The 19,550-nt window shown below is 41.9% G+C and overlaps 2 protein-coding genes across 2 annotated transcripts in view; both read left to right on the top strand.

Annotated features, from left to right (window-relative positions):
- Positions 1–529: 529 nt before the first annotated feature.
- On the top strand, positions 530–2,590 carry LOC105938379 (glutathione peroxidase 2). Its single transcript, XM_012880093.3, has 2 exons — positions 530–1,047; positions 1,864–2,590. Exons 1-2 carry the CDS (start codon positions 826–828, stop codon positions 2,215–2,217), a joined length of 576 nt encoding a protein of 191 aa, XP_012735547.2. The 5' UTR covers positions 530–825; the 3' UTR covers positions 2,218–2,590.
- A 2,313-nt stretch (positions 2,591–4,903) lies between these two features.
- The window catches only part of LOC105938391 (signal-induced proliferation-associated 1-like protein 1), a 55,252-nt gene continuing 40,605 nt past the window's right edge, over positions 4,904–19,550 (top strand). Inside the window, exon 1 of the mRNA XM_012880106.3 lies at positions 4,904–5,218. The gene's annotated coding sequence lies outside the window, so the exon portion shown is untranslated. The remainder of the gene's footprint in view (positions 5,219–19,550) is intronic.

The raw sequence follows: 19,550 nt of genomic DNA, 5'->3' as shown, positions 1-19,550 counted from the left end.
ATGTTGCCTTCATTTGTGTCCAATCTCCTTTGATGTGCCTTAAGAAAATCCATTTCAACCAACTGCCTTCAGAAATCAGCTGATTAAATATAGCCTGTGTGTAATTTAATCGCAGCATGAATCCAGCTGCTCTGTGAAGGCCTGGGAGTTTTGAACAGTTGCGAACAAAAAGCGTCTTGTAGACCAAGGAACAGAGCACACGGGTCAGGGTTGAAGTTGTGGAGAAGCTGAAAGCAGGGTCAGGGTTAGGTTATACAATAATATGGTCTGCAGCCAACTTGACCGAGCTTGAGCTATTCTGCCACCAAGAATGGGCAAAAAATGTCAGCGTGTAAATGTGCAAAACTGCTAGAAAGATCTATGCCTTTAACCGACTGAAAGGTTTTATATTCAATTCAATTCAATTTAATTTTATTTATATAGCGGCAATTCATGAAATATACCCTGACTTGGTTGCCTGAACACAAATCCACACCATCCTTTTTGGGTTTTTCATTTATAAAATTCCTTCAAAATCACGTGTCTTCACTACTACGGGCCACTTTTAACTGATCTGTTTCATAAAATCTCAATAAAATGCATTGAGGCTTGTGGCTTGAAAGGCCTCTCATATATTGTACTTGTTTAGCTTTCACCATCAGTTTAATCCCTTTATCTGGCACTTCTAAGCAGTGTATATCACCAGGCGATCAGTTTCCTGCAGGGCCATCTGACACCTATGAAAGGCAACTTGCTGCCCTGAGTGAGTCAGGTGATCGGGGGCTTTTAGGTAGAGTCGCACCACGAAACCCAGTCTCCCTCCAGCGAGACACGCCAGTAGCCAAGATGACCTTCATTGCTAAGACCTTCTACGACCTGAGGGCCACCTCGCTGGAAGGGGACCCTGTGGACTTCAACGTCTTCAGGGGACGCGTTGTCCTCATAGAGAATGTGGCCTCGCTCTGAGGCACCACCACCCGGGACTTCAGCGAGCTCAGTCAGCTACAGAGCAAGTACCCTCATCGGCTGGTGGTCCTGGGCTTCCCATGTAACCAGTTTGGATACCAGGTAAGTCGAACGACAGGTTTACCTGAAGCAATCTGACTTGTGACGTTTGTCCGTGCTGCTGCTGCTGAACCCACCAGACACGTAATTCAGAGGTGGCGCTTCCGACTCATTTCCTGCTATTTAGATATCTTGTTGGAGCTAAACTGCAAAAAGGGGACTACAAGTAAGTAAAATTTTCTTTAAATTGTTTTTGCCCTCAATTTGAGCAGGTAAATAAGATTATCTGCCAATGGAATGAATATTTTGACCCCTATACTACAAAAAGGGAACTAAAAGTAAGTAAAATTCTCTTAATATGAGTGTATTTCTACTGGATTTGCGCAGGTAAATAAGACTACTTGTCAATGAAATAAGATTTTTGCACTAAAATAGGAACAATAATCTTATTTCAGGTGCTGGATATCTAATTATCTTTTAGGGGTAAATATACTCATTCCATTGGCAAATAGTCTTATTTACCTACTTATATCAAGGAAAAATACAATAATTTCAATATTTTTTTTTTTTTTTGCTTTTTAGTTCCCTTTTTGCAGTGTATAGTCAGACAATTAGATTTACTGCATTTGAAATAAGATGATAGAGATGAGTTGTTCCTATTCTAAGTTGGCAAATCATTTAAACTTGCCTGCTCAAATCAAGGACAAATAAACTAATTGCAGGAAAGTTTGACTTGTAGTTCCCTCTTTGCAGGGTAGTAGAAAGAAATGCCCGGCATGTTGTTTATTTTTAAGCTAGACATTTTTTCTGCCAGTGACGTATCATTTGTTTTCATCTGCAATAACTTTTGTAAATGTTGGTAATGCGTGTTTTCTGCAGGAGAACTGTACCAATGGCGAGATTCTGCATTCACTGCAGCACGTGCGACCAGGCGGCGGCTTCAAGCCCAACTTCACCATGTTCGAGAAGTGCGACGTCAACGGAGCAAACACACACCCAGTCTTTGCCTATCTGAAAAGCAAACTCCCCTTTCCCGAAGACGACCCCAGCTCCCTCATGCAGGATCCCAAATTCCTGGTTTGGAGTCCGGTCAGCAGGGCGGACGTCTCCTGGAACTTCGAGAAGTTCCTCATCGGGCCGGAGGGAGAGCCCTTTAAGAGATACAGCAAGAATTTCCCAACTATTGATGTAGAGCCTGACATCCAAAGACTGCTAAGATTAACAAAGACCTAAGAATAGCCTCTGCCACCTAATGGCTTTTCATCCATTACTGTCAAAACTGGCATGCTGGCCTCCACACATTTAAGCCTTAATAAATGAGGGTGATATTTTAAATCGTTGATGGAATATCATCTGAGGTCACATAAGTGCTTAAAATTAGTGGAAGTTCTTTGTATTTTTCAAAAAATAATAAATGTATTTTATAGAGTATGATCATTGGGGAAACCTGAGAATGGATCCTTTCTGTTTTTGGTCTTACGTTAGTGCTACCAGCAGATGGCGCTACCGAACCATCTTGCAAATAGAAACACCAGTCACGCTTTTATGAATTGGCATTCAAAGAGCAAACAAAAATGTTTGTGCTGAAATAAAATCTTGAAGCCTACATCGGTCTCTCCTTGAGGTGTTTTATTACTTTATTTATTGCCTGTCCGAAATAATGACATCTTCTGCTCCGAAACGAAGCTCACAATAAAGATTTTTGAACAAGTGCCTGGAGTGGCCTAATAAATCTGGAAATGCAGCAGGAGGAATTTTGAACAATTATTTTAGCACCTTTTTAAAATAACCAACAGGGAACGCGTCAGCATTACATGGTGACCTCCATGCAGCCAATTACTTAAGCTGCATTTCTAAGTAAAATTTGCTGACGCAAGCAACCCATGCAGCTGCAGGAATGCATTACTGCCACATTGCTGCCTAAAGACAAGGCCTGAATCACTCAATTAAGCATCGACCTTACCCTGGTGTGATAAGCTCTCATCCAGCTTTAAGTTTTCATGTACCGAAGGGGCTTTTGTTTGCAGGGTCCGCAGATTAACATCGGATTTTCTGGACATCCGCTCACATTCACATCATTTCGTGATGTCAGAGCTACAGTCAGCACAGGCCAGGCAGTGTCCTGATGGGCTTTGCCTCGGATGCCCCGGGGTCAAACACTCAAGCTCATGACACTTTTGCAGCTTTTATCCCCCGCCTGTGCTGGCGTTTGTGGTCGTAGGCTCCCGTCACTGTTTTTGCCCTTTCACAAATCGCATCAGAACAATGTTCTGTCACGATGCATGGAGACAAGTCCTGGATACATTTGCTGCCCGTTTTTTTGTCAGGATTGTGCGTGACTTTCAGAAATGAAATGTTGCCTTGTCTGCATTCTGCCTGCAGGAGAGAAAAAAAAGATCGTTAAATGCTCATTTATGTACACGGCTGATGAATTACTCAACTAAACTGCAAAACTTCATAACTGGATACATTTTGAATATCTTCAACAGAAAGAAACAGTTTGGTAGAAAATGAATAAACTCCACCAGATATATAAGTGGATAATCCCAACAGGAATTCAGCATTGAGTAATAAAGCTGCGTATATTTTTAAAATGTCTGGTGGCTCTGCTTTTGATGTTTACCAGATGGCAGCAGTTAAAAAAGTTAACGGTGATGGCTTAAGGAGTTCTTTGCGAGGTGTAAGAAGTTTCTGCAGACACAGGGCCCTCGAAACAGATCATTTGTCAATTCTGTTAATGTGCTACCCAGAGGCCCCTGGAAAAGACAAGCTTCGATTAGATGTAAGAGTGTATTTATATTAATATGCTTTCTTTTTTTTATCCTACATACTGTAACTTTTATTAATATTTGCCACTCACTCCTCACCCTGGCCTCAACTGACACCAGGATTAGATCAAAATATATGGGGGTTACATCATGGTCAAGTCATGACAAAATGTGCTTCAAAAGCCTCTTCAAACATATAAAATCAGCTCAGTTTTGTACATAAAACATGAATGTATATAACATTAGTATGCACAGAGTTTATATGTTTTCACATGATCTGACTTTACTCCTACAGTATAAATATATGCATGATAGAGTAATTGACTACTCTGAATTGATCTTATAATAGCTCGAATAATACCACAACCTCTGGTACCATCGTTTATGGACAGACATGTCTAAAAGTGAAATGTATGGACACCTGAGAACAACATAAACCAAAGGACAACATTCCAAGAAAAGAACCTCATACCAGCCATGAAGCATATAGCTGAAAGTGTCATGGTTTGGGAATGCGTTGCCTCAGCAGGACCTGGCCAGGTTACTATCACAGAATCCACCACGAACCTCCCTCACCAGCTGGTCTCGAACTTCTACAGGTCAGTGATAGAGAGCCTAACTGTGCATAATGTCATTCTCCAGCTGCTCTCAGCAGAACAGGAAGAACCTGCAGCAGGTGGTGAGGTAAGCGGAACGTGTTATTGGAACGCAGCGGCCCTCTCTGATGGTCATTTATACATGCAGACTCCAAGAGAAAGCCAGTGCTGATGCAACAGACTTCACTCACCACGCACACATCTTTCTTTCCCCACTTCCATCTAGTAAAAGGTTCAGGACTCTAAAAACCAACTGGGTTTTGCATATATATATATATATATATATATATATATATATATATATATATATATATATATATATATATATATATATAAATGATTTGTTATTTACCTTCAGTTAAATCTATTTCTTCTAAAAGCACCTCCATGTAAACATTTCTGAGTTAAGGCCTGAATATTCAACTAGTTTTCCCATGGCAGAGTGAGAGCTCTTTGGTTCAAATGTCTTTGTTTTTGTCCACCCTCCACAGGTGAGCTGTGTTGCCACGGCAACGCTTTGCTTTTCCCACCACCGTACTTTCTCGCGAGACTCCCCGGGCATAGAGGGAGGTGAGGGGAGGCAGAGCCTGAATGATCTCATCCCTCCAGCAGCTGCATACCGCAGCGAGGCAAAGCAGTAACTTTCTATCAAACTTCCAAGTTGCCTTTCGGAAGAAGACGGAGGGACATTTTTTGTTGTTGTTGGGGGGGACTGAACCCGGAGCCAAAACGTTCCTTGTGAAGGCGAGGAGGGAGCTGCCGCTTAGTTTTGTTTTTTTTTCTGTGTGTGTGTGACTAAAACGGCAGCACCTTACGAGTTGAGACAAAAAGAGGAAAACCGTGTTCTGTGACATCCGAAAAGGAGGAAAGGTGAGTCGGGAATGTGGCGCTGGTCACGTGCGAGCGCACTAACATCTGGTTGTCTGCGTTAGAGAGCAAGGCACATATTTATGTTGTTTTTTTTTTCCAGTGCGCAATCAGTGCCAGCGGTGTATTATTTCTTAACTAACGGTGGTGGGGGACTCGTCCTTATCACTGCTGTTGTCAAAATTCCCGAATCCCTGGTGCATTCGAAGGAGGCTGTTTGTCAAACACAGGTGGTGTTTTGCATGCTACACCGGATGTAATGTAAACAAATGAATGTGTCACCACCCCAGTTATTTTCGCGTGACTTACCCCACGGGCACCAGGTGATTTCCTTTCGTCCACATCTGTTTAACCCTGAGTTGTCCCCCAGCCATGTCCAGCTCCCCGTGTGCCTGAACGCCAGGCTGACTGGAAGTCACTGAATGTTCCGTTAGATGACAACATCTTATGCATTTAAAGTCAGCATAGACGGATGCAGGTAATGTGAGAGGGTGGGAATCCCGAGGCTCTGCGTGGTCACTAAGCCGAATCTGCTTTTAAAATGGGGTTTGATAGAGCCTTGCAAAGTTTAGTGCAAAGTGATATCGGAAATTGGCGATGTGGCGCTCCGCCCAGGGCGACATAGGCTGGGTGGGCGCCATTAGTACAAAAAAAGGGCACTGCTTTACAATAAGGCTCTCCTTAATATTTGCGTGGCCGCCATGTTGATTGCCTCCGCCGCCGCTACTCAGACTACTGCCTATGACTACCGCGTACTCCCTCTCTCAGCCGTGTTTTAATTTGATTAATTTGACCTTAACTTGATTTCAACCATGGTAAACCGTTGCTGTGTTGTGGGCTGTAACAGCGCAACACATGATCGCCATGGGAAAAACATAGAAAATGGGTTAACTTTCCACCGCTTTCCTGCCTGGAGGCGCAACCACGGAGTCGTCGGCTCGCTTGGATCGCGGCTTTATGACTACCGAACATAACTTTCCACAGTATCCCGATGTCAATGAGAGTGTGTTCCCTGCATTTTCATTCTGGTAAGTTAAAGATGCACGGTTTTATTTTATAGCCTACATTGTTTCTTTCCTTCAACCGCGACACCACATACATGCACATAAATACTAAAACGGCAGCAGGAAAAGGCTCAAATATGTGAGAAACCCAGAGGGTTTAGGGAGAGTTGGCAGTTACCGTTACTAACTACACCTTTGAAACACATAGCAGCTAGTTAAAAGTACATTACATGTGTGAGTGGTTCTTAGCACTAACGGTTAGCAGCTACTAAACTAGCAGGTGCCAGAGCCCGTCTGAGAACAGCTTACCTTTGTACGAATCACTGTGTTCCCACTGTTTGCTGGCTTTATGAGCTGCAGCTCCTGAACCCATCCATTCGTAAACTGCACATGAGACTCCAAGGACTCTTAGCTTTGGAACTTTTATGAAGTATAGGCGCTCACACTGTTCTGATATGCAAAACAGTGGCAACAAGTCGTCGTCGGCGCTCCACTCATTGTTTGGAACTTCATATGGATCCAAATTATTAATAATGCTGATTTTGTCAACATACCGGTCCCTGGCTTCTCTATTTAATGTGTCCCGGTAAATTTCAGATCCTTTCCGGGATTTTAACATCTTTTTTTTAATCTATTCTTTTTTTAACTCTACTTCTCCGTCTCTTCGTTCAACAACGTTATGTCAGAGGTATTTTAACGTTTGCGTTGCCATCAACATGGCCGCCACGTCCCACAATGCAATGCGGATCCCAAGCCCTATAAATAGTTTATAGATATGGTATTTATTAATCTGTAAACACTTTATAGCTCGTTCCTATGTGTTTATTACGCATTAATTAAGGGCGAACAAGAGACAAAACTAACCAGTTTCTTGCCAAATAGTGAGCCTAGTCTATTCGACTATATATTTCGTCTAAAGTTGCTTGTATGAAACATTCCAGAATAAGTTACTACCCTTCACAAACCGGTCATTTCGTCTCTTGCTCACCCTTAATTAAGACACGTTAAACACTTATGAATGAGTTATAGCCTACGGTGTTTATATCATTAATTAACAATACATCTATAAACTATTTATCAGCCATCTATAAGGGGAGTCTTGTAAAGTGGTACCGAAAGAACATATTGCAGTGTCTAAAAAAGTTTTTCTTTTTGTTGAAGTGTGCGTTGAGTAGCGCCCCCAGTCTTTTGCATCTTGTAAGAAAATATGTCTGTTGACTGGCGGTGATAGTTATTCAGTTCAGTCAGAAACACTTATTGCTCTTATTACGTATTGCTCGTTAAATTATTTTGTAGAGCACAAGATTGGAAATGTATATATATATATATATTATATATATATAGATATATATATATATATATATTATATAATATATATATTATATTATATATATTATATTATATATATATAAAATGGTAATAACTAATAAAAAATACTATATAATATATAGTATATCTATATATATATCTATATCTATTTTTTTTTTTTTTTTATTATTACTTACCCTTTTTTTTCTTACTGTTTCAGACACATACACTTCTATAAGGAACAGTGTTCATGGGGGGTTTGATAGTGGCAGAGGAATGCAAAAATAGCATTTATTAACAGAACATTAGCAGATAAACACAAAAATCATAGTGCTTTATCCATATTAGTTTTTAAATTAGATACTAGAACTAATCTTGTTGTTTACCTTGGCCTTTGTCAGGTGAGGGAAGAATAAAAGGGGAGCCTTGGACTTTAGCTTTCCGCTACGATCAAGGACTTCTCGCATTCCCATAGGCTTAGCTGACCTGCAGTGGCTGGGCATGACTGATCACAGAGCTCCTTGCCATCTTTACTGCTGAGTCTAATCTCACACTAGGCTGCTCCTTTTACTTTTGATGGGATTCTTTCCTGCAGAGGATAAATCTAAGGCAAATGCAGCAGATTTATTGTGTTCAGGGAAAAGAAAAGCTCCCTCTGTTTTGCTGCATGGCCCTATAATGGCTCATTTGAGATTCTGAGACTAATTTCAGTAACAGCAGGATAAAAAAGCACATATCGGTCTAAAAGGGATTTTAGAGCAGATTTTGCTCCTTGTGGAGGCTAAAAATATCTGCTTTCATGATTTCTGTCTGCATAAATTGCCCTTGCTAAGAATAGTGTTGTGTTTTTCTTTTCTTTCGGAGTTGCACCGATCAGTGTTTTTTTTCTCCAGCTGATACCATTTTCTGCTTCTCATTTTTGCTGATTCTGATTTTAGACTAGAAGGAGGAGGATCCTTTATTGTCCCACAGTGGGAACATTCAGGTCTATGACAGATAGTATAAAAATAACGCGCTGAAGATTCTTCACAGAAAATAAAGAAATTAGAATATTTGTTGAATGCACCAGAGTACACACCGTAGGTTAATTTGTGTATTGACTGAAAAGTGTGGTTACAGTTAGTTTTGATGACTTCTTTGAAAAGGAAAAAAAATGTCCCATGTTTTAGCTTTCTCATGACAGATCAGAGGCAGTGTAGGGAAAATCGGGCAGGTATCTCGTTAATTAATTGGTGCAGTTCTACTTTTTTTGGTCACTGTTTACACCGCAAATGTTATCGTTCCCTCTCGGGTCTGTGCGACACATATTCACAGCAGTTTCCTGTTACCAAGTTGAGCTTATGTTTTCATTGTCTCCCGCGTATCGGCTCGGAGGGAATAGCTTGAGCAGAGATGAAAGGGAACATGAAGAGGAGCTTTGTGCTGCTTCATAATTTGCCACTTATAAATGCATGGGCTGCAGCTGTTTACATTTACTGTTTACATTTCCTTTCCCATTGGGGCATGCTTTGTATTCATCCTTGCACATATTCAAAGTATTCGTTGAGACATTTCTCTGAATGCCCTTTTTCTTGGTATATGTTGCTTTTTCATTTAAAAACTTTAATGAGTCATCCTGGAAAGGTGCACTCCAGCCTCACAGGTTGCTGTTGGCCTTGAACCCTCCCTCACACTGAAAGACCATGAAAATAAATCTTTTCTAGGAATGGACCAGTGTCAGATTCTCTGTGAACACCACTGTCGCAGTATTTTTTCATTTTTTTTGGACAAATTTGAATAAAAATGTTCACAAGATCTAATTAAATGGTAAATGGACTGAACTTAAATAGCACTTTTCCAGTCATACTGACCTTTCAAGGTTCTATACGCTAGAGCCACATTCACCCAATCATACACCGATACACAGCTCAGCAGGCAATTTGGGATTAAGTGCGTGGCCAGGGGTGCATCAACATGTGATAAGGGGAAGCTGGAATCGAACCTACAACCTTCTGATTGCAAGACAACTACTCAACCATCAAGCGACAGCCGGCTTTTACTTTTACCTACAACAGAATAGCAACAATTGTTGCTAATTATAGTATAATATAATTAAAAAGTTTAATTATTTCAGTAGTTCAATTAAAAAAGTGAAATTACACGCAGTTTATTTTTCCCTTTTTCCTTCCACTCAATTTTTTGTTTAGCAGTGGCCATTTATCATTTACCCTCACTTCATTTTTGTCTGCGGAACAATTGTCATCACACTTTTCCTAAAATTTAAAATATTATTAAACTAGATCTTATTTTTAGCTATAAGCCATAGGCATGAAAACTACTAGAAATAAATGCTTGAAATGTTTCACTCTGTGTATTGAACTCATGTATGACTTTCAGTTTTTGAATCAAACTGCTGAAATAAATAGACTTTTTGATGATATTTTTATTTATTGAAATGCACCTCTGTTGATCTTTACCGCTGTAGTAATGCTATCAATAACATTTATGTCGCTTTGATTTCAATACTAAGACTTAAGCAAAAATAGAGAAAAAAACGGCTACAATTTTCAATAGTAGTTTTTAAGTTATTGAACATATTATCAGAATGTGAATTTATTGTCATTGCATGTTAAAAAAAACAGCACAAGGAAATTACGGATGTAGGCCTACTCTATATTAGTTTGTGTATTAGTTTGGCTGCATCTGGTTAGTAACGGGTTCGGCCTTGTTTGTGTTTGTAATAGTCTGAAGCATAGAAGGTGTCAGAAATATTCCTCTGAGAGTTTCCCCTGTATCAACACACTGGCATCCCGCAGGTGCTGCAGAGTCACCAGATTCACCTTGGTTTAAGTCTTAGTAACGCCCATTTGGATTGAGGTCTGGTGATTTGGAGGCCATTGAAGTACTGTGTCATGTTCAAGAAGCTAGTTTGAGATGCTCTGAGCTTTGTGACCTGATGCATTATTCTGCTGGAAGTCACCATCAGAAGACGGCTGCTGTGGACTAAAGGGATGAACAAGGTCAACAGCAATACTCAGCATTTAATGAATACTCACTTGGTACTAAGGAGCCCAAGAAGTTGTGAAGAAATTGTCCCCTATACCATTACCAGCATCAGCCTAAAACATTATGACAAGGTACGATCTATTCAGACTTTCATGTTGTCCAAACCTGATAACACCACTAACTGAACGCCGCCGCCGAAACGGAGACCCATCAGATGAGGCAACACTTTCTCAATATGTCAGTGTCCCTTTTTGATGAGTCTATGTGAATTGAAGCCTCAGTTTCCTGTTCTCATTTGACCTCTGACATCATCAAGCTGATTTCTTCCACACGACTGCAACTCTGGATATTTTGTTTTTCTTTGGACGGTATTTTGTAAACTCCAGAGACGGTTGGGAGTAAAAAATCCCCAGTGGATCAGCGGTTTCTGAAATAGTCGCTCTGGTACCAGCAACCGTGCCATATTCAAAGTCGTCTTCACCACTTCTTGATTCATAAAGGTGTTGAATTGCTGCCATGCGATTGGGTGATTTAAACAGCTGTAGCTAATAAAGTGGTCGGTGATGGTAGTTTTCTACAGTGTTATTCTAATAAGACTGACACTACTTTAGTTTCCACTCCACAACTGTCCGTGCTTTTCACAACCAGAACTATTTCCACTAAAATAGTTTGCTGAATAGTTGTCTCTGGTAGAGAAAGGTCTGGCCAACTTTCAGACAGCTGACCTTCAATGCACAGCATGAGGCACAGGAGGAGGAATGCTGTTCAACGTAAAACTTTTAAACACCTAGTTATGCCTTGATACCGGTTACCCGCCCATTGCGATGAGAGCCCTGGTAGATAACAAACATCTCCAAGACAGATTTCTTCATATATCCGATGACAACTAGTCACTCGTTTCTGAATTTTGACGTAAGGTTTTGAAACAGTTTGAAGAATATTGCTCTATTTTATGTAAAAAGGGGAAGCTCCGGCTGATGTTAGTCAGCTTGTAGTCAGAGGTCAAATGACTCGATGTGGTTTTTTTTGGGTGTCTTTTTACTGGTGGCTGTGTGGGCCGATGAGTTTGACCGTAACGAGGTGTGACTCTGGGTCCTCATTTCCTGTCCGCTAAACTGTTGTGGAAGGCTTGGTCTTTGTCCGGGTCGGATCATCCACTGTACGTTTGCTGATGAGGGAAAGCGGAGGGCTCGGGGGCCTACAATGGTGATGATGTAATCCCTTTTTTTTTTTTTTAGGGCCCTGCCGTGAAGTTAAAGCAAACAGACAAAGGAAAATTCCCCCGTACTCGTCACCCCCACCTGCCACACCGCTTTGGGAAACGCAACCTCGCCAAAATCCTCCATCGTTTCAGACCTTATAATTATCTCCGGGGGAGATACTGAGTGGGGCTGTTTGAACAGCGATACAGGTACAGACAGCTGCTCTTCACCATGATATCGTTCCCTCGCGTCTTCGTTTGGTGGTCTGTTACTTTATATGTTGTTGAACCCAAAAAAGAAATAAAAAAAACAACGCTGTGCAACTGGTTCCCCTCATCCTGCCTCCAGATTCCCAGCCCCAACCAGAACCCACAGTGAGGCAGAGATCAGACGCTGAGAAATTCCCCCCCCGCTTTCCTCCCTTCAAACCTCACAGGGGCTGAAAATAGTACGACGCGGGACACAGATTCAGCAACAGGACGAGGAGCTGATCGGAATAATAAGAGCTGTCTTTCAGTGTTCCACAATGAAAACTGGGATTGCGATGATGATGACGGTGACGATGTGTTGCTGCAGGCTATCCCTGCTGCCGCGCTGCAACGACGTGCTCGGCATTGTCTCGACACGTCTGCCAGTTGCTTCGCCGTCTCCCCCTTCTTGGCCCGTTCACTTTCTCTGGAAGGGGATTACAGAACTCCTCTTTGAGGAGAATCAAAACATCGGGCCGAGCTGGAAGCCCACGCCTCACGCAGAGCCTGTGCGGGCAGCTTCGGAAAATAATTCCAAAATCCAAAAAAAAAAAAAAAAAAACGCAGAGCGGAGGGGGTCGATTTTTGCTGCTGCCCTCCCCTCTTTCCTGCATGCAGCCGCTATCTCCACACATAAGCAGGTCTGCTCAACTTTTCTACTTCCCTCTTCATGTTGGCAACACTTTTGTTACTTCCAGAAGCAACTTCTATTATGTGTTGTGTAATAAACCTGGGACGGGAGCACAGCAGCAAACGGCGTGAGGCTGTCTCTTATGATATTTAAAAGTCGAGCTCTAGGAATGCGCTGATCAAAAGAGAGGGAGGCTTACTTTCCTGTACTAAAACGGGAATAATCCTGCATCAGATTGCTCCAGAACTCCACAATCCTTTGCCTTGGAACGAGGGGAATTAATTTCCAGCCCGCTTTGCGCTCTCAATAAATCTCAGCGGGAAGATTCAGACCATGTTAAAGCAAACGTTCCCTCGGCAAGATTGAAATGGCTGCTTAAACAAATACGTGTGTCAGGTTTAGTGAGTGGGGTGCAGGGAAATGTTCCATGTGGAGTGTCTCTTTACTCATCTTGATTGCTTAAGTTATTCTGGGAAAACCTGATTAGCCTTGAATTTATGTTAATTAGTGTGGTATATAGAGGGCCTTGCGAAAGTTCTCATACCACTCGCACTTTTTCACGTTACACATGCCGTAATGTGTTTTATCGTGGTTTTATGTGACAGGCAACTACAAAGTAGTTCAATATAGTGAAGTGTGAATAAAATGATGCATAGTTTTCAAAACGTTTTAGAAATGCAAATAAAAATTGCACCCTCTTTTGTCCGTGATTTGGAGAATACATTTTTTGCTGCACTTACAGCTGCGAGCCTTTTGGTTACCAGCTTGTGATGAAACTCCTGCCAATTCTTCTTTCCCAAATAGCTCCTTTTTTGTTCTATTTAATGCCTCTGTCAGTCTGCCCCAGGGCAGCTGTAGCTACTAACATAGCTCACCACCATCAGGGTGTGAATGTGGGTGAATGACTGAACTGTAGTGTGAAGCGCTTTGGAGCTCGTCAAGACTAGTTAAAGCGCTATACAAGTACAAGCCATTTACCATTTACCATTTTAATGGAGAACATTGATAAACATAAATTTTCAAGACTTGCTACAGCTTCTCAAAATTGAATTTGTCTGGTTGAATTCCATTCTATCACAAGGATATTCTTTGATCTAAATGTTGGTGAAAATTCTCAGTCATCCAGCTCATGATCAATCCCATCCGGGAAGCTTTCTCAATTCACATTTTGAATTGAGAAAGCTTCCTGGATGGGAAGCGAAACTTCTTCAGCTTCAGAATAGACGTCCAGATGTTTTATTTTTATCTTTGTTGGATTCTTTGATTTAGAGCATTCCTTTTTACCTTTGGTTGTATGTTTAAAAGATGAAACTTGGCCGATTTGTTTGCGTCACTTTTAGCCTCTATATAGCCCAGTTGTCCGTGTGTAATTATCGGCCAGTTTGTTAGAAAATATTTGGCCCGACGGATGTTAAGAGCAGTAAGACCTGATCCTTCACGTCCATTCATTGTTGGACAGATCTTTCCGATACAATTCTACTGTAGGGGAAAAAAATGTTGTAGCAGAGAACAACATGCTCCATTGTACAATGCAATGTGACAAAAGCTACCATCATGCATCTGGCTACTATCAAGGTTTTACATTATCTAGCTCAACCATTGATGTGTGTTTAAGTCCATCCATTAAGTCCATCCACTCTGAACAGCTTTTCTGTCCCTGCTGAAGAAAAGCATCCCCACAGCATGATGCTCCCAACACCATGTGTTACCGTGGAGATGATGCGTTCAGGGTCATGTGCAGTGTTAGTTTTTCACCATGCGTACCAAAAAGTTTAATGTTGCCGACATCTGACCAGTAGGCCACTGCTTAGGCCATTGGACTAATGTTTTCTAACAAATGCCTGAGGCCTTCACAAAACACTTCTGTACCTAGATCAATTGATCCACACGACGGATACTATTTACAAATCAGGAGTTCTGAGGGCAGTTGGTGGTTTTCTTTAGAGCTATAAACACAAATTTGTGGCATACATTTTATTTTATTTTATTTTTGTAAGGGATGTTGAAAAGTGTTTGTCCTTTTCCTTCTGCTTCACAATCGCGTTTTTGCTGGTCTGTGGTTGCAGCGCCGCAAAATGGGAAAATGTTTGGAGCAGCACGTGAATACTGTTGCAAGGTGCCGCATGCAATGTGCAACACTGGTGTACGACTGCAGAGTTGCGCCACAGCCCCTTGTTTTCCATGTTGCTTCAGGTGAAAAGGGCAGACCGAGTCGGTTCATAACAAACGGGGGCTGCCGTTCCAGCTTTTCCTCTCTTGCTGTCTGTTGCCTTTGTGTTTCATTGATCAGCTCCTTCATACCCAGCCTCGCTTTTCCTTCACAAGAAGCCCGAGTGTAACCAACCGCACGGCGCGCATTGCTGAAATTCCTCTTATGGGTTTTGTTTTCAGGGATCTTTCCACAGAACTGCTGCTTAGTTCAGCTCTTATCACCACTGTTGCTGGGAGGAGGTGAGGTAGAGTCGTGCCAGTGTTTACATGGCTCTCGCGCTTGACTTGAATGCTGATTAGATGGGAGTCACCGTCGGCTGCTAGCTGCCATTAAAAAAGGCAACCTGCACCTGCATGCATTTTGCCCATTTCTGCAGTATGTCTTTCTCTTTGCCTCATTTGCAGCAGGCACTAAATCAGGTGTGAAACAGCAGCAACAGTAACCAGAGAAACACCGTGCAAAGGAGGGGCTGGGAAAAAAAAAAACATGAAGCCTATGAGGTAGCAGAGTCCTGATTAAATCCAAATCAGAACACAACTACTTCATTGCTAGTTAATGTATTTTTGGGGGGATTTGAGTGGGGGTACAAGCACAATTAAACTTGCTGTATCTGCTGCTTTAAATGAGACTGGACTGGTTTCAGGGCATTGCAAACCACAGTCACAGGGCTGGCCGTGCGACCAGCAGCGACGTGCTGTGCAAGGTTTGCAGTACGGCTTCCTGACATGTCGTGATTGAGCAGGGCACCGCAGTTACGCAACACTAGCTGACTTATTCGGCTCTGTATGAATTGATTAACTCCGCGGCCCGACCGTTTATAATTGGACTGGAAGTGAACTCGGCTCTGCTCTGGACACGTGCCAGAATCGATGCCTGGAAACTGTTTACGTGTGTGACTTTGCAAAGCCGTTCTTGTAGTCGGATTTTGGGCTCACACCTCCGGGTTTCCCAGCTTGAGAACGGTGAATTAGGAGCACGTTGTTATTTCTCACGCACAGAAGCGATAACTGTGGAAAACCTGAGCCTTCATATGTGAAAAACCAGTCTGCTGTAAGCGAAGACAGACGATCAGTGCTCTCCAGAGGCATTACAAATACCCGTGAGACTTTCCACCCAGATGATAATAAGAAGGTCTTCCTTTGTCTCTTCCACCATTATTAAAATGCCTACCTGGCAAGAACCTTACCTTATTACCTTGCAAGCCCAAAGGTGCTTGCAAATCTTGTTTACTGAGCACACATTTAATGTCTGGCGACCGTAGAGGAAGGGTTTGCCCAGTGTGAGGGCATATTTATCAAGCTTTCGCTTCAATTCTGGCAGTTTTCATTTCATTGCTTTGCAGCTTATGTTCTTCCCGAGCAGCATATGCTAGTCTGTAGTGAAGCTGCACAGTGGAAACATTCCCCCATCATCAATCAGTGTAATCTAATGAATTTATGTGCTTCGTCCTGATTGCTGCAGAGATATCTGTGTGGGCCAAGCAGCTGCTGATCGATCAGGAGATCAGCGTGATTGATGAAAATGAACTACAGGGCACGTGCAGAGCAGCTTATGACAGATTTGATTACATCCTCTGCGGACGGCGTAAACAGCTTGTGGTCAGTGGTGCCGGTGCTGCTGCGGTGGAGCTCCGGTTTCGTATATTTACTTGCGGGGGGCCCTGCCTTCTTTAATCTGTTTGGTCAAACCACCTCGACTTCCATAAGATCACTTTCCCACAAACTATGAAACACCAAACAGCCACGTTTGGACTTGATCTATAAATTTAGTGACTTCATTGTGTGATAGTAAATGTCACTCTAGGGTTTGTGAAATGTATTTTATTTTCATGTAATGGAGCTGATCAAGTGGTTGCATGGTTTTCTACATTCTCTTGTCAAAAAAAAATAAAAAAAATCTGAAAAGTGTGGCATGCACTTGTATTCAGGGATGCCCTCGAAGAAAGTTTTTGTTGGTATGTATTCTAACTGTAACCTAATAAGAACTCATACTTATTTTTCCATTTACCCTTTCATGTCCTTGTGTAGAACATATATTTCAAACTATCCTGCATGCTAACTTTTACTGCCTGCCTCAGGAAATCTCGCACTTGAGACTTCATTCTGTTTTTGCAGAAATGAATATGATTTCTTCACTCTGGCAGAAGGCCTTGCTGGGACAGGTTGTCTTTGTGGGTTATCAAACTTTGCATCTTCTTGCAGAAATTCTTTATTGATGACACTCTTGGATATTTATGACTTTGCTCTTACTTCCTATTGCGGTATTCACACATGCAGTGCAGCCTGTGATCTTTGTCTGTTTGTGTTCCAGGCGGAGCAGCACACAACAATGCATAAGTGTGGAACCTTCCCTGTAAACTTGTTGTAGAGATGTTCCTGCATGGCTTTAAGAAAGTCTTGTTATAGTTATAAAACAACACCATGCATGAAGCAGCCACTATTCAAGAGCATCTACTTTGAGTAAGCTAATGTGCTAATGGGACACGTTTGCTGATCCTAATACTGCTTTCCTTTTACAGACAAACATTGTAACTGCCTTCAAGCATGGTGCAGATATTAACAAAATATTCAAAAGGGGTTTTAAGGGGGTTTGCAAAAGTTTTTTTTAATAAACCTTGAAGTTTTTCACGTGTCAGATTACAATCACATACTATTGTAATGTCATGCGATAGACCTACACTAACCTGGCAAGCCATTCTGCACATTATCAATCTGGGTCTGTCAATGACGAATCCGTTTGGGGAAAGGAAGGACATTAGGTAAAACATTCTGAGCTGATTATGTGAAATGACACCTAGTACCCACCTACCACCTAAGCAGCAGGTGCCATGAAAAACCACAAGTTAAGCTGATAAAAGCGCACTTATTTGGATACTGACATTCCTGACAATCATGGATTCTGACAAATGTGATAGCAGCAGCTACGCGTGCGTCCTCCTGCGCTGCCATGTTTTTTTTGATTTGGCTGTGGGCTCAGTACATCTTGCTTACATACACAGCTATATGCACCACCTTAAACCATAATACTGCATCGTGATTGGTTGACCCGTTTTGGGTTGGTCTCAAACGGTTGAGACGGGAGCGGGATAAGATGGATTCTTGATTGTGAACGCACGAATACCGCGAGAATTCAGCATGCAGGCAAGGTAAAACCAACAAAACAACACGTGAATAACTTTTGCGAGCCACTGAATAGTGCCGGTGATTAGACTAAAACTCAATTTCTGATCAGTTAGTTGTTTCCAGTCAGAACAGTGAGGTCATGCCTTAATATAATTATATTACCTAATGCCCAAAGTTTAGTTTGCCTAAAGCTGCTTATCATTGATGGGTACACATGCAGATAGCATGGCTCTCTAGTGTTCAGCTTGTGTATGTTCACTGGACGCCTCTGGCCTGCAGCATGACTGATGCTAGGGGCATCCAGGGATTCAGCACACTTTTACATCCGATATCCGGCCTCTGACTTCATACAATCAAAATCCCAATGTTATAATTAACGTTTAATTTATTCTGCTTATGTTGTCTGCGTTTTATGACTGAATAACAATCATTTTGCTCCTCTACTCTGTAGCGGCTGCTGTGGATGACGGGCCATCGGTCCAGTGGAGCAGTCACAGTCAGTCTGTGCAGGCTACATGCGTGTGCCACTCCAGCAACACTGGGGGCTTACACTGATTTGTTTGCTCTCAAGTCTCTCTGATTCGAGAGTGAAGTAATAGCTAGTTTTAAAGTGTTTGCTGGTCCACCCCTGGCTGATTCCCTTCCCCCTTGAAGTGGAGAGGCTAAATTATAGACAGCAAGCACACAAACTATTCACTCAACCCCCTTTCTGTACTTCAATGCCGTTAATTACACTGTTGCTACTCTCCCATCCTTCTATTTTAATTCACAGCTGATAGGAACTGCCTCATCCCAACACTTACATAGAGAATTTATGTTAGCCTCACGCCAAGCTGTGATTATCTGTTTGGTAACGCTCGATTTTACTACATTTCACATATTAGTTAGGGGACATTTTTGTTAGGGGACTTAAAAGAAAGGCCTCTCTGTCTCAGCCCCACAAAGTGCTGTTTGACAAGGCGCAGTGCAGGAAAATTATCTTATTGCATTTGTACTGACATTGCTCAAGTTCAACAGGAAAAAAGGTTGCGAAACACAAATAATGACTTCATTTTACTGTGAGACCAAATAGGAAATCCTGCAACTACACTGCTGTTAAAATTATACTGCTGTTTAGTCAAAGTCTTAAAATAGAAACTTTTAATTGCCTCCAAGACCACCTAAATCCTCCAGAGTAGAAGTCTACAAAATAAACACATTTAAAACGGCATACATCTGACGGCAAATGGATGTCACAGTTGCTCACCGAAGAGTAATGGTTGTTCAGCTGATAAGAGTCTAATAAGAGTTCACACATGTGTCATTTTGGCCTAGTCCACACGTAGCCGGATACCTGAAAAACCTAATACATTTTGATGCGGTTAGGCATTTCATCCACAAGTAAACTCCATTTTACGTCTTTAAAAACGAATGCTTGTTAAAACTCCAGCTAAAGTGGAGATTTCTAAAAACTCAGTTTTTGAGCCTACATGTTTACGTGACAAGTCAGACTTTTAGGGTCCAGTGCATCACAGTCTGCGACAAATAATGCGCCGTCGATGTCACAAGTGCGACCATTGTGTTATAGTCTTACCGTACAGTGGAGAAAAAAAAGAACGCTATCAGAGAGGTGCTGATTTCAAC

Source organism: Fundulus heteroclitus, chromosome 19 (assembly GCF_011125445.2).
Source record: "Fundulus heteroclitus isolate FHET01 chromosome 19, MU-UCD_Fhet_4.1, whole genome shotgun sequence".
In the NCBI taxonomy this organism is placed as follows: Eukaryota; Metazoa; Chordata; class Actinopteri; order Cyprinodontiformes; family Fundulidae; genus Fundulus; species Fundulus heteroclitus.
This window is presented reverse-complemented; position numbering and strand designations above follow the sequence as displayed.